Source organism: Portunus trituberculatus, chromosome 50 (genome assembly GCF_017591435.1).
Source record: "Portunus trituberculatus isolate SZX2019 chromosome 50, ASM1759143v1, whole genome shotgun sequence".
Lineage (NCBI taxonomy): Eukaryota > Metazoa > Arthropoda > Malacostraca > Decapoda > Portunidae > Portunus > Portunus trituberculatus.
The window spans coordinates 21,326,175-21,340,949 of NC_059304.1; the positions used below are offsets into that span (position 1 = coordinate 21,326,175).

Below are 14,775 nucleotides of genomic sequence, written 5' to 3' on the forward strand. Positions count from 1 at the left end.
TTTGTCCAGCCGCTTTGTTTACACTGTGACGTCACGGAAGGTTTGAACATGTGGGTGTCCAGAGGCAGAGAGGAAGATGTTGGAGCTAGTGAGGGACAAATGGCATGTATGGCACTCGAAAAATGAGTTGTATAGCAAAAAAAAAAAAAGGCCTACGTATAAGTACACAGGATGAGATCGCTGGCACTCTCCGATGACTGCTTCCCTCTGTGCAGGGGTTTGTTGGTGAGGACTGAAGACTTGTAATGATTTAATTTCATCTTAATTGTGTATAATCTTTCGTTAACATGAACACTCTTTTCATAAGAAATGTAGGCCAACCAGCCGATACCTCCCAGCCGCTATGTGTGAACGTGTTCCGGCTAGTAGGGCTCTGTCGGTACTTCTAGCGCCTAGCATTTCTAGCCGCATACTGACACGTGTGAACCAGCCTTTACTCTTTCCTTCCTTCTCTCATTTCTTCCATGCTTCATTTCCTGGCTTCATTTCTTCCTTTCCTTACCACCTACATCCCTTCCTCTGTTATTCCATTCTCTTCTATCTCCTTATATTATTTACTTCCTACTTCTCTACCTCACATTCTCCATTCATCTTTTCCTTACTCAATCCCTTCCTCTCCTGTTACTCTCCATCTTGCCTCTCCTGTCTCTCTCCCTCCCTCTTCTCATTCACCCACTTCTTCACGTATATCTCTCCCTTCCTTTTACTTAATTTTCCTTCTCCTTCCTATTCTTTCCTTCATTTCTGCATAGATTCCTCACGTTTCTCTCCTCTCCCTTTTGTTTTATTACTTCTTTTCTTTCTTTCCTTTTTCTCCTCTCAAACTCCTTCCTCTCATCTCTATCCCTCCCTACCTACCTCCAGTGTTCCCTGTCACCTTACCCTCCCACCACTCTCTCTCTCTCTCTCTCTCTCTCTCTCTCTCTCTCTCTCTCTCTCTCTCTCTCAGTATAGGCAATACTCACTACTTCATTCTGGAAGCTGATGGTGAAGCCTCCCTCTATCTCCTCGTACGTCACCTCCCCTCTGCCTAGGCCCGCCGCCGCCGCAACCACCAGCAGCGCCGCTGCCACCAGATGCCTCATGCTCTCTCTCTCTCTCAGCGTCTGTCCTCCGTCCGCCGCGAGACACTGAGGTGAAGGGGAGGGAGAAACGAGCGGGTGAGTCACTGAACGAAAGGAAAAAACTGGATTGTGTGGAGTGTGTTGCATATTGGTTGCCTTTGTTGAGTTTATGTGTGTGTGTGTGTGTGTGTGTGTGTGTGTGTGTGTGTGTGTGTGTGTGTGTGTGTGTGTGTGTGTTCTTGTTTTGCTTTTTTTTATGACCTTTTTATCATCATTATTGTTGTTTTGGGTATTCATTTTGTGTTGTTTGTCTATTAATGTGTTTATGTAGTTTGTTGTTGTGTGTGTGTGTGTGTGTGTGTGTGTGTGTGTGTGTGTGTGTGTGTGTGTGTGTGTGTGTGTGTGTGTGTGTGTGTGTGTGTGTGTGTGTGTGTGTGTGTGTGTGTGTGTGTGTGTGTGTGTGTGTGTGTGTGTGTGTGTGTGTGTGTGTGTGTGTGTGTGTGTGTGTGTGTGTTAGGAGTTCCATCAACGTCACACATAAGAAAAAAAATACTTTGTTGCTGAGAAGGGAAGATTCATTGGATGTATTTTGCTCCAATAAGAACATAAGAAAAGAGGGAAGCTGCAAGACGCCGTCAGGCCTACACGTGACACTCCCTGGATGAGCAAAGTTACTTAATTCCATCTATCTTCAACTCTCTCCCACCCTCTCTCTCTCTCTCTCTCTCTTTCTCTGTCACCTAGTCAGACCACCTTATCACACGCAGCATCATGACAATTCATTATATTTTCATGTATTAAAATGTATGCTGACAATTAACCTCAATATTTTTTTTTTATTATCAAGATTGAACACTTTTACGTTCATTTCAATATGTTACGCAGATTTTTCCTCTTATTCGTTTACGGCACGCTTATTCAAGTCAAAATACTTCCATTGATTAAGATTTATTGCATTGTATTTATATTCTTAGTAGCACACAACCATTATTATTATTATTATTATTATTATTATTATTATTATTATTTTCTTTTTTCAGTAGCTCTAAGCATCTAAGGTATGCCTATTAAACTTATTATTCTATTAACCTATTAGCCACAGTATATATGAGCAGTACACAGGACACAGCCACGTCGCCCGCCACCGACCTCTCACGTCTCACCTTACAGCAGCGGATGCTCGACTGCAGACTGGTGAGTGGTGCAGGTGAGGCTGAGCACAACACACCTGCTGCCATGCCTTATCACACACCATTACGTAATGTTATCCTGAATATTCACTACTTGTATTTGCCTTGTTGCTGCTATTAATGCTGCTGCTGGTGCTACTACTGCTACTACTACTACTACTACTACTACTACTACTACTACTGCTAATAATAATAATAATAATAATAATAATAATAATAATGCATATCAACCTAAGCTAAAGTTTTATCTTCGTATGGTTACAGTTAATTTTTCTTGTTTGTTTTGTTCATGTTCCTCTTCCTCCCCCTCTACCATTTCCCTCCACCATTACCATCACCATCACCACCTCCTCCTACTGTTACTGCCATCACTATCACCATCACCATCACCACCGCCGCCAAAACCAGTATTATAAAACCACAGCACACAATCATTATTATTATCATTATTATTATTATTATTTTTTTTTTTTTTTTTTAGGGAGGAGCAGCTGCCAAGTTTAAGAAAACCATAATGAAAAAGGACATTAGTAACATATTTAAAAGAGCCTTCTAGAGAGAGAGAGAGAGAGAGAGAGAGAGAGAGAGAGAGAGAGAGAGAGAGAATCTTCGGGGGCATGATAGGGGCATGAGACGCGATATAGATGACCGTGGGAACCTTAGGAAGTGACGCAGCTTATACTAACACACACACACACACACACACACACACACACACACACACACACACACACACACACACACACACAGACGCACACCTGACGTAGCCCCAGGTACTTCTGAAAATGTGGTCAGTTTCCCATAGTTCATTGCGACATAATGGGTTTGTTAAGAGGCAGTGAGTGATGCTTATGGGGTTAAAAGTAAGATCCGTGTTCTGAAACGCTTTGCTGTTTTGATGAGAAGAGAACACATCAGTAGCAATGTGAATGGTTTCCTGCATGTTATCTGGATCGCTTAAACACTGCACGAGAGAGAGAGAGAGAGAGAGAGAGAGAGAGAGAGAGAGAGAGAGAGAGAGAGAGAGAGAGAGAGAGAGAGAGAGAGATGGCGTCGATTGCTAGCTTGAAGATAGTCCTTTTTCGTCGCTTAACCTTTATCTTTACGCTACAATCGACGTCGCGAGATGAAGATGAAGATTTAAGGTTCGTATTTAAAAACGCTCTGCTCTCTCACCGTGACTGTTTTCCAAGGCCACAGAGATGATTAGCGGGGTTTTCAAGAGTGTTTCTCCAGTTAGTAATATAGAAATCTTGTCACTCTACCTTTAGAACTATAAAAAAAAAACTTAGAAAACTCGTGTAAATTTATAGGAAGCCTTTTGAAATAGTGAAGGTGATTGGCGTCGATTGCTTATAGCTTGAAGATGGTCCTTTTGCGTCGCTTAACCTTCATCTTTACGTTACAATTGACGTCGTGTGAAGATGAAGAATTAAAGTCCATATCTAGAAACGCTCTGTTTTCTCACCGTGACTGTTTTCCAAGGCCACAGAGATGATCAGCGGGATTTTCAAGTGTGTTTTTTCCAGGTAATAGTGTAGAAATTTTGTCACTCTGCCTCTAGAACTATAAAAAAACACCTTAAAAACTCAATTAAATTTATATAAAGCTTTTTGAAATAGTGGAGGCGAAGCACAGACTTCTTTGAGAATACGAGCTCGTCGGAATTAGTTTTATTGAATTGTGTTTAGTGTTTTGTTTTTTTCTTTTTCTCTTCGTTTTTTTTTTTTTCCTTTTTTTCAGCTGACTCATTGATTCAGTAGCTGGCACTTACAATTCTGGATAGTGAGCGTCACTTGTTTTCGTTTTTGTTTTTTCTTATTTTTTATCAGATATATATCTTTAGTATTTTTTTTTTTTCTCTCTCTCTCTCTCTCTCTCTCCACCACTGCCACTACCACCATTCCCACTATATATAGATACAAAGAGCATCAGCCTCACAATCACCATCATCACCGTCACCACTTCCACCCTGTCACTATCACCATCATCAACACTTCCACCTTGTCACCACTACCATTTCCCACCATTACCACTACTACCATCACCACTATTACCTTGTTTCTATTCTCTCCATGGACATGACTGAGCTGAGAGAATACTTACAGATTATGTAGTACAGTATAGATGGAAATATTAACTGTGTGTTTCACTGTTTCACTATTTCACTGTTTGATCTGCTGCAGTCTCTGACGAGACAGCCAGACGTTACCCTACGGAACGAGCTCAGAGCTCATTATTTCCGATCTTGGGATAGGCCTGAGACCAGGCACACACCACACACCGGGACAACAAGGTCACAACTCCTCGATTTACATCCCGTACCTACTCACTGCTAGGTGAACAGGGGCTACACGTGAAAGGAGACACACCCAAATATCTCCACCCGGCCGGGGAATCGAACCCCGGTCCTCTGGTTTGTGAAGCCAGCGCTCTAACCACTGAGCTACCGGGCGTATGTGTGTGATTCCATGCAGGACGCACTATCATGCACGTCATCATCATTACACCCAATCTTATGACTCATCTTAATTGCCCCGACACATGCTATCACCCTGCCACCCTGCTATCTTGCTGGAGGAGGCAATGACAATAGCAATAGCAATGGCAATGGCAACTTCACACCTCCACATGGCACCTCTGAGCATTGAAGAGGAACAGACAGCGATCAGGATGGAATAAAAGGTACATTGTCATTTGCACGTACGCTATATTTACAAGTGCCACGACCCGCTGGTGTATTTGTAGGAGGCGGTACAGCACCCACACCTGTACCGTACGGGGAAAGACGATGGTACAGAGCAGTATTTTGAAAGGCCACATAGATCATTAGCCGGGTTTTCTTGAGTCTTTCCTAACAGTGATGTAGAATTCTTATATCTATCACTGGAATTACTATAAAGTGCCACTAAAACCCTGTGTGTCTTCCTCAGCCCACAGAGCGGTCGCGGCATCACTGCATCACGGCACACGGCAACACATCTATTCCTGGTGGTGAGACTCATTCACAACCCTATGGTGCTTGGGGTACTCCTGTGGGTACATGTCTGAGGGTATTGGAGCTGCGAGGCATTGTGTTTTGCATCAGATCTAACTATCCTCTACATGTGTGTGTGTGTGGGGGGGGGGGGAAGCCTGGGAGGGTCTCTGAGGTGTGAGGCACGGAGGAGAGCTATACTTCACTGTTACAAGAGAGGCCTGTGGTGCGGTTGAAATTTCTAGTATACATGGGACGTGATGGATGACTTACTTGTTAGTTTTGTTTACATTCTACTACCCGTTGCAATATGGTAACTATACACAGACCACCAGGGAGCGAAGGCTAAGGTGCAGCTTGGACGAGGCGAGGAGGTGTTGCTTCCTCCGTGGCTGACGATGCCTTGCCTGTATCCTGCCACGAATGCACAACGCGGAACTAAACCATCTCAGTGACACACCTAAACTCTACACAAACATTGCCATCTCAGTACTTGTCGGTGGAGGAACTTAATGTCACAGGAGAAACGTGTCAGTGTCCAAGAGGGGGAGAAAGAGACATTTGTTTTGTGTCAGAGGTCAGCATGGGATAAACACATTTCGAGTGCTTGAGTCTCTGCCCGCCACTCAGACTTTTCACACCACCTCCTATGACACGAAGCTCCTTAAGATACTCTACTGGGGGCACACCGGTGGACTAGACAGGACTGGACTGGACAAGTAAGTATAAAGTTATTGCTGTTGTGAGATGCGCCGCGACACTGCAGGATTATCTAATTGGCGGGCGACTGTGGACCTGCATGGCGCCTTTGTGGTACGCCTCCCTGTGTGGCGGGTGCAGGTCGAAGGTGTGAGGGTGGCGCGGCGTGGGCTGGGGGTTGACGGTGACCAAGGGGGAGCCGTTCTTCAAAGCCACCACCCGCATCTGCAACAAGCGTTCCAGCGGCCCGGGCCTGAGGGTGTCGTGGCGTCGTCTGCCGTGTCTCAGGTATTCTTGCGAGGGAAGTAAAGCCTGCGTGCCTGCGGGAGATGGGCGGCCGTCATGCACACAAACAAAGCTTCACATTTTTTTTTTTATATATATGAGGGGAAAACTGGTCAAGGCAACAACAACGAAAAAAAGGCCCACTTAGTTGCCAGTTTTTCCTCTTAGAAGAAATAATAACCACTATTGTGTGTTCGTCTTGAGTGGAAACCGTTCAGTGCCGCTCAACGTAACACCGAGCTAGAGAAAAGAGAAGATACGAGTCTTATCTTTACTGTACTAAGGTGAAGGGGATGAGTAAACTAGGGCGCTCGAGAGGCAAGGATGAGGGAAGGAGTCATTCAACAATCACAACTCCATGCACAAACTCCAGGTGCTGGTGGAGTGGTGGAGTGGAGTGTGGGGAGTGAACACCAACACCAAAAACAACATTAATGATAGTAACAAATAAAAAAAATGAGTGAAAGAACAGAGGAAGGAGGAAACAAACACGATTTGTCCTCCATGCCGAGTCTTCTACAGGTACAGTGTTGATGAGTGAGTGGTTACTGAGTGGTGCTCGCCTCCCCTTCGCCTCTACCTATGTGTCTGTGTACCTGTGTACCTGTAGGGGCTACCCATGGTGTTCCCAGCATCAGTACTCTGCAATAAACCCAAAGGAGGAGGAGAAGAAGAAGAAGAAGAAGAAGAAGAAGAAGAAGAAGAAGAAGAAGAAGAAGAAGAAGAAGAAGAAGAAGAAGAAGAAGAAGAAGAAGAAGAAGAAGAAGAAGAAGAAGAAGAAGAAGAAGAAGAAGAAGAAGAAGAAGAAGAAGAAGAAGAAGAAGAAGAAGAAGAAGAAGGAGGAGGAGGAGGAGGAGGAGGAGGAGGAGGAGGAGGAGGAGGAGGAGGAGGAGAGGAGGAGGAGGAGGAGGAGGAGGAGGAGGAGGAGGAGGAGGAAGAAGAAGAAGAAGAAGAAGAAGAAGAAGAAGAAGAAGAAGAAGAAGAAGAAGAAGAAGAAGAAGAAGAAGAAGAAGAAGAAGAAGAAGAAGAAGAAGAAGAAGAAAAGAAAAGAAAAGAAAAGAAAAAAAATATTACCATCACCATCAACCTCTCTCAATCTACAGTACAAATCAACTTTCCCCCTACAACCACGCACAACAACACGTCCCATCCCTCTCTGTTGCTCGTCTATGCCAAGCCACACTAACAAAACTCACTTAATTAACCCAACCCAGCACACCACAAGGTCACTGCCACCCCGCCACTCACCTTCACTCTTGGCGTCCCTGAAGAAGCCCCGCAGCAGCAGACGCTCCACCAAGAAGGCCAGCAGCGCCAGGCCGAGACCCACTCCGAAGATGAAGAAGTGGCCGGAGAAGTTTTTGATGTGCAGGCTCTTGGGTCCCGCCGGCGCCCCTGGGTTGCCCGCCGTGCACTCGTTAGGGCTGGGCCAGTTCTGCATCCGCCAAATGGTGAATAGTCCGGACTGTGACATTCTTAGGATCCTGCACGCAAAGAAACAATTATATAGATGTTAATCCTTCAATACTAAGACGCGTTTTTACCTTGATTTTTGGGTATAACTAGACGATTTTATTTGCATTAGGAAGGGTCTATCGAGGTCACAAGATTAATGGCCAGAATCTTTACCATTCTAATACTAACATATGCTTCTGAAACTGTATAAATTCGCCAAATAGTAACCAGAATGAATATTGAAATGTGTCCTGGTGCTGAAGACATTAAGAACATAGGAGAAGCTGCAAGAAGCCATCAGGTCTACAGGTGATAGGTAGTTCCGACATGAATCACACCAACGTATCTCCGCCTATCTGTGTCATTATAGATCAGTGACGTCACGAACGTATTGGAACCTCGACCAAATGTATCATTAACACGTGAACCTTCAAAATAAAGCTGCATGCAAACATTCCCTCAACTGTGCTGTGATAAACTTCAAAAGGAGCGCTGACCAAAAGGCTCAGCTGCTGGTGCACTGGTGGGGAAACTCTACTGGCACACCAAATTCATAAAGAAAAAGAAAACGGTAAGTGATGGATTATTTTAACAACGGAAAAGTATTGAGCCTCATGTAGAGAAAAAATGACAGTTTTCATTTTCATTAGTTAGGCCTATACCGGGATGGAGTTTTCTCACTAGCACACTCATACGAACACGACGTATGAAACTCAGGGAAGCTGCAGGGAGGCATCAGACCTGCACACGTGGCGGTCCCTGTCACTCACTCGTTGTTGAAGAGCTGCAGGAAGATGGAGTGTTCCTGCAGCGCCCAACCGAAGCCCGCGCTGAAGAAGATTTGGTTGACCTGCGCCATGCGGCACTGCTTGGTGGCCAGGTAATCCCGCTCCATCGCGAAGTCTAGCCATGACTTTTCCTGAGGGGAGCAGCGAGGCACCAGTCATTGATGGTCACATTCAGAAATGCTTTGCTCTCACTACGACTATTTTCCAAGGCCACAAAGATCATTAAACGAATTCTCATGAATGTTCCTTCTATCAACAATGTAGAAATCTTGTTAATCTGTCATTAGAACTATAAAAAAACGCACCCTTAAGAATCAGTACAACTTCAGCTAGTCTATTGAGTATAGTGGAGGTGCAGCGTACAGGTGATTGAGAATATGGTCTTGCATCTCGACTTATCATGCACGTCACCTTTGTCAATTGAGTGTTAGTCTTGTTTTTCTTATCCTTGATTCCCTAACTTGGCCAAAACAAGGAAGAAATTTGGAAACACGGGGAACATGAAACAGGCGAAACACGGTGATATATGTAGTGAGAAGACGAGAGAGAGAGAGAGAGAGAGAGAGAGAGAGAGAGAGAGAGAGAGAGAGAGAGAGAGAGAGAGAGAGAGAGAGAGAGAGAGAGAAACAATGATGGCGCGGTACCTTTATGAATGCCGTGTCGCCTCTAAGCACGGCGTTGATCCCCTCGTCGTCAGTGTGCACCAGCAGGTCAGGGCGTTCCTTCAGCAGCTGGCCGATCTTGTTGTAGGTGGAGGGAGGCTGGGCTGTCTGCTCCACGGCGGTCATCAGGAGGCAGCGATGGTGATGAACGGGTGGGGGGAACGAGAGTTGGGAAGAGGTGAGAGGACAGTATCGGTGAAGGTGACAAGGAGTAAATAGATGTAGGTGGAATATAAGATGAAGGAAGATCAATAATTAACCCCTTCAGTACCATGACGCGTTTCCATATTCATTCTGTATTTAAAATGCTTCAAAACTCATGTGAGGATTAAAATAGTGAAGACTATGACCATTAATCTTCTGACACACATAGATCCTTAAAAATGTCAATAAAATGGTCTAATCATTCACAAAACTCAAGGTAAAAATATATCCCAGTATTGAAGGGGTTAAGTAAATGTTAAAGTAATTTGAACAGAACATTGACGAAGCTTGTTCATCAATGCTTACCTGTCCACTGCCATGCGACCATTAGTGTCATATCTTCATACCTCTTACTCTCTTTTTAATTTTTCAACAAACTTTAACAAACTGGAACCCTTTATTTATTATCCCATCCTGATTACTGACTCTGAGGCTTTTAACCATGCCGCTCTTGTTTCATCTCCTACACTGCTGGAACACCTCCGGCAAACACCCTCTTCACCTCCGCCTCTCTTTGCAATGGAAATTTGAAATGCTCGTCTTCTTTCGTAACTATAATATTCTTATTTCCTGTATTCCTTTAGCCATTCTTCGTTATATTGATTCTTATAGACCTAAATCTAACTTTTAACCTTTAACCTATTATTTTTCGTCTTATCCTTGAATATTGATCCAGATGACCTCGCCTGTGTCACCCTTGTTATGCCACAATACCACTTAAAGATCCATATCAGCCACCCTCTTCTGCAGGTGCCCAGACGTTCCTGCTACCGGGACTATTTAATACCATGACGTGTTTTCATTTTTTTTTCTGGTTATTATTTGACAATTTGATACAGCTTCAGAAATTTATGTGGGGATTAGAATAGTGAAGATTATGGCCATTAATCTTCTGACTTCCATAGACCCTTCCTAATGTAAATAGAATCGTCTAATCGTGCCCAAAACTCGTGGTAAAAATGCGTCCCAGTACTGAAGACGTTAACCACCTTCAGTCCTGGGACACATTTGTATCTTGAAATTTGAATATGATTAGTCATTTTATTGATATTAGGAAGGGTCTATAGAGATGAGAAGATTGATGGTCACAGTCTTCACTATTCTCATCCCCAACACAATAGTTTCTGAAGCTGTATAAAATCTCTAAATAGTAAACAGAATGAATATGGAAACGCGTCATGGTACTCAAGGGGTTAAGTTTGAACCCAGCATGTCTTGTCCTCTGATCACTGACGCTTAGAGCCTTGCCTATGTCACCCTTGTCACACCCCTATACCACTTGAAGACCTGTATCATATCAGCCATCCTCTCCTGCAGGTGCCCAGCGTGTGTGTCCCCGCCCTCACCGCGAAGAGTGTCTCGTGGGCAGTCTTGGCGCGGTAGGTCCACAACACGTCCTTCTGGTTGGCGAGCTCCTCCAGAGAGTTGATGAGGCTGGTGAGGCGCGGTACGGTCAGGAAGGCGATCAGTGTGCCAGTGTACGTGTAGATCAGGATCACTGCGAACGTCCACCACATGCCGTGCAGCACCCGCACCGGCTCCGTGTGGCGCGTGCGGGCACCTGCCAGGGAGTGGAGAGAGTGGAGGGGACGAGGGGTTGAGCTGCGTTGTGGTGTCTTGTGGAGGGGAAGGGAGTGTGGAGGAAAGGTAAGGGAAGTGAAATGCAGAGTGTGAGGTGATGAAGGAGTAGAGTGTGTTGAAGGTACGGTAATGTTACGGTTGTATTCATATTGGACCGCCACTGTCTCATGTGATATCTATCTTCTTTACCTCTGTATTATTCATGTTTTTTTCCTTTATCTTCATTCCTTATTCCTTTTTTTCTCGTATGTGAGGAGCCTTCTGCCTTACTTCCCTGCCCCTCCACCCTGCAGCTAGCTAAAGGCAGTTACAAAACAGCCTTGCAGGAACCTAAAGGTCAGTTGCTGCTTCGTTGTCGCTTGTAACTTATCTATCTCTCATCTACCTTGTCCCTCAGGCTGGAACGCGTGCATCCAAAGGCATTATGGGTAAGTGACGTGAATCCCTTTCCTTCCAACACATACGCGGTGCCATATGACCCTGACTGTTGCTGCGCCTTACATTAATTACTCATTCTAACACATATTGAACGAACAGTCTTACTCTGGCCGGCGAGGGCGAAAGCGCAGTCCCAGGTGTATCTGAGCAGGGAGTAGTGCACGGTGCGGGTGTTGTGTGGGTACAGCACCGGCAGGTTCCCCACGGTGGCCAGTATCCACATGATGGGACCCACCACTATGATGCTCACCAGTGTTAGGAACCATACCTGAGAGAGAGAGAGAGAGAGAGAGAGAGAGAGAGAGAGAGAGAGAGAGAGAGAGAGAGAGAGAGAGAGAGAGAGAGAGAGAGAGAGAGAGAGAGAGAGAGAGAGAGAGAGAGAGAGAGAGAGAGAGAGAGAGAGAGAGAGAGAGAGAGAGAGAGAGAGAGAGAGAGAGAGAGAGAGAGAGAGAGAGAGAGAGAGAGAGAGAGAGAGAGATATGAAGTGAGATTGTTGATGAGTGCTTACAAGTATCAATCATAAACACACACACACACACACACACACACACACACACACACACAGACCTGCCAAGAGAAAGGCTCAAGGAAGGCGAGGAAGTTGTTCTGCTCCCTGGGCGGCGGGATGAGGATGGTGGTGGGCTCCTCGAAGAAGGCGTGGGTGAAGTCTATTACTGTCTCCCTGATGTGTGTGATGGTGAAGCCGGCCATAGCGAAGTCCACGGTCTGCAGGGAGGGAGGGAAGGGGAGGACAGGAGTGAAGTGGTTGGGTGATTGATTGAGTTTTGTTATTAAAGGTACGTATATGGATGGTGTCTGGTGGTGAAGTGGTGGTAGTGAGAGTGGTTGGTATGACTGGTTATCTGTTTATCTATTCTTCCATCTCTCTCTCTCTCTCTCTCTCTCTCTCTCTCTCTCTCTCTACATTAATTACTTACAAACACACCAATCTATCTGAACATCTCTCTTTCTTCGTGTGTCTCTGTGGCCATTCAGTAACTATCATGTGTTACAGCCCAGCCTGGAGTCACTTCGCTCTCGTCCCTGCCTCAAAACGGGTTTTTGGCAAGCTATCCCTGCTGCCGCCGCTCCTCTCCACTCTCTGGTCCTCCCTCTGCATCACTTTCTCCAGCGCAGAACACCACAGTGCACTCAAGACTCACTCAGCCACTTGCTTTAATTACAAACATGAACCACTTTAACATGTGATAGTTCCCAGCATTACTAGTAGAAGCAACACTTGGAACATATAATCCTTAGTGTGTGTCTTCCTTCTAGTGTTGCTCCTCGCCTGCCTTGGTTTAGCTAGGCAACTCAGACCTGTTTAGCGTGACGTCACCGCTGCCACCACGACAACCACCGGACCACTTTCAGAACTTGACATTAGAAACTTGTTGTCCGTACCCATCCAGGTCAGCCCTCAGCCTACCTCACTTGTCCACATCCACCTTTAACACACAGGTACACAAGCCCTCAGCGTACCTCACCTGTCCACATCCACCTCTAACACACAGGTACACAACACGCATTCACTCCTCACAGTACCACTCATTACTGCCACACGCTAAACACACTCTTTTTTTTATACCATGAGGGCTTTTCACGGGAATATATGGGCTAAAGGAGATACTTTTTGGGGTATCTCCTATCTCAAAGCCCACCCGCTAGGAAATCGTTGTCCCGAGTGAGGAAGCCCAACCTGCACTCGGACCGTAGACAGGATTCGAACCCGTGCGCTTGTAGACCCTCGGACCCCAAAGCAGGCATGGTTCCACAGTACCACGGCTTAACCCATTCAGTACCATGGCGCGTTTCTCTATTCATTCTGGTTATTATTTGGTGATTTTATACAGCTTCACTAACTTGTAGGGGGATTAAAATGGTGAAGACAGTGGCAATTAATCTTCTGACCTCCCTACCCCTTCCTAATATCAATAGAATGGTCTAATCGTACACAAATCTCAAGGTAAAACATCCCAGTACTGAAGGGGTTCACCACGCCGCACACATCTAGACTCGACTGTACCAGCATCCTGCCACACATACCTGCCTGTGCACCATTCCCACCATGCCGTTGAAGGTGCCATTCTTCATCGGGGCGCCCCAGTTACCGTCATAGGGCAGCACCAAACTGTACCTGGGGGAGTGCAGGACGCGGGATTACCCAACTCTGTGACTGTATAAGTAATTCATTAGAGTAACAAGGTGATTTTAATGAGTATAGATACCAACTCTCTCTCTCTCTCTCTCTCTCTCTCTCTCTCTCTCTCTCTCTTTACTCCCGGTCCTGCACCCTCACAATACTCACGTGAAGTTGAATTTCCTTGCCATCTCGTCCAGCATCTCAATACAAAACCCCGTGGCCCCGACGATCTCCTCCCCGACCATCTCCAGCTTCACGAAGGGCGCCCGCTGTGGGAGACAGGAGAGGTGGGTCGGTAAGTGAGGAGATGGTTTGATGTGCTTATTATTTATCGATTTCATACAGCTTCAGAAACGTATGTGGGAGATTAAAATAGTGAAGACTGTGCCTATTAATCTTCTGACCTCCATAGACACTTCCTAATATCAATAAAATGGTCTAATCGTACACAAATCACAAGGTAAAGATGTGTCCCAGTATTGAAGGCGTTAAGCAACATATTTAATGCATCGTCTGTACCTCGCCTAGCTGAATGAAGCGATGAAGTGACAGACAGGTTGGTAGGCAGACACATAAGTAGAGAGACTGATAAATAGTTAAATAAGTTGAGTGGTATAATTAGATGGATGGATAGATACATAGAAAGATAGAGAGTTAGGTATAGATAGATAAATGAAAGCACAAATAGAAAGGTAAGTAGATAGATGGATAAGAGACATGTGGGTAGATATATAGACAGACCGACAGACCAGACAGACAGACAGACCGATAGGGAAATCAATGAGAGATAAAACATACAAAGTTATAGAAATGGTCAGAGGGAAAGAATCGTAAAGGAAAATCACAGCAGACAAAAAAAAAAAAAAGGGAAAAAAGAAGAAAAGAAAAAAAAAATATCGCTATTTCCATCATAAGCACAGGCAACGAATGGAAATAAACAAAATAGAGGCAAACCTTACAATAACACACACACACACACACACACACACACACACACACACACACACACACACACACACACACACACACACACACACACTGAGTAGCAACAGCGAGACACAGACTAAGCACATAATTACACCTGCCTATCCATTATCCAAGTCACTATACCTTAGCCACTAAACGTCTAGGCTGGTAAAAAGGTTAGGTCAAGTTAGGTTAGGTTTACGAGCATTTCACCACGCACTACCGTTATGGAGGCGAGGTACAGACAGTGCATTAGATATGTTGCTTAACGCCTTCAATACCGGGACACATCTTTACCTTGTGATTTGTGTACGATTAGACCA

General features: G+C 45.1%; 2 protein-coding genes across 8 annotated transcripts in view; both read right to left on the minus strand.

Annotated features, from left to right (window-relative positions):
* The window catches only part of LOC123499733 (sulfoquinovosidase-like), a 15,707-nt gene extending 13,403 nt beyond the window's left edge, over window positions 1-2,304 (minus strand). The window contains exons 1-2 of one of the 3 annotated variants that reach the window (XM_045248162.1): window positions 2,228-2,304; window positions 966-1,130 (exon numbers count right to left, since the gene is read on the minus strand). In XM_045248162.1, the coding sequence (XP_045104097.1) occupies window positions 966-1,130; window positions 2,228-2,302 (240 nt within the window). In that variant the 5' untranslated portion in view covers window positions 2,303-2,304. The other 2 variants (XM_045248164.1, XM_045248163.1) reach the window with 2 other exon arrangements.
* Window positions 2,305-4,944: 2,640 nt separating this feature from the next.
* The window catches only part of LOC123499735 (glutamate receptor U1-like), a 56,297-nt gene continuing 46,466 nt past the window's right edge, over window positions 4,945-14,775 (minus strand). For 4 of the 5 annotated variants that reach the window (XM_045248169.1, XM_045248170.1, XM_045248167.1 and 1 more), the window contains 9 exons: window positions 13,652-13,755; window positions 13,390-13,480; window positions 11,911-12,069; window positions 11,449-11,611; window positions 10,671-10,885; window positions 9,103-9,228; window positions 8,441-8,589; window positions 7,464-7,699; window positions 4,945-6,250 (listed from right to left, as the gene is read on the minus strand). In XM_045248169.1, the coding sequence (XP_045104104.1) occupies window positions 6,000-6,250; window positions 7,464-7,699; window positions 8,441-8,589; window positions 9,103-9,228; window positions 10,671-10,885; window positions 11,449-11,611; window positions 11,911-12,069; window positions 13,390-13,480; window positions 13,652-13,755 (1,494 nt within the window). In that variant the 3' untranslated portion in view covers window positions 4,945-5,999. Of the gene's footprint in view, window positions 6,251-6,811; window positions 6,858-7,463; window positions 7,700-8,440; window positions 8,590-9,102; window positions 9,229-10,670; window positions 10,886-11,448; window positions 11,612-11,910; window positions 12,070-13,389; window positions 13,481-13,651; window positions 13,756-14,775 lie in introns of all 5 variants that reach the window. The other variant, XM_045248166.1, reaches the window with a different exon arrangement.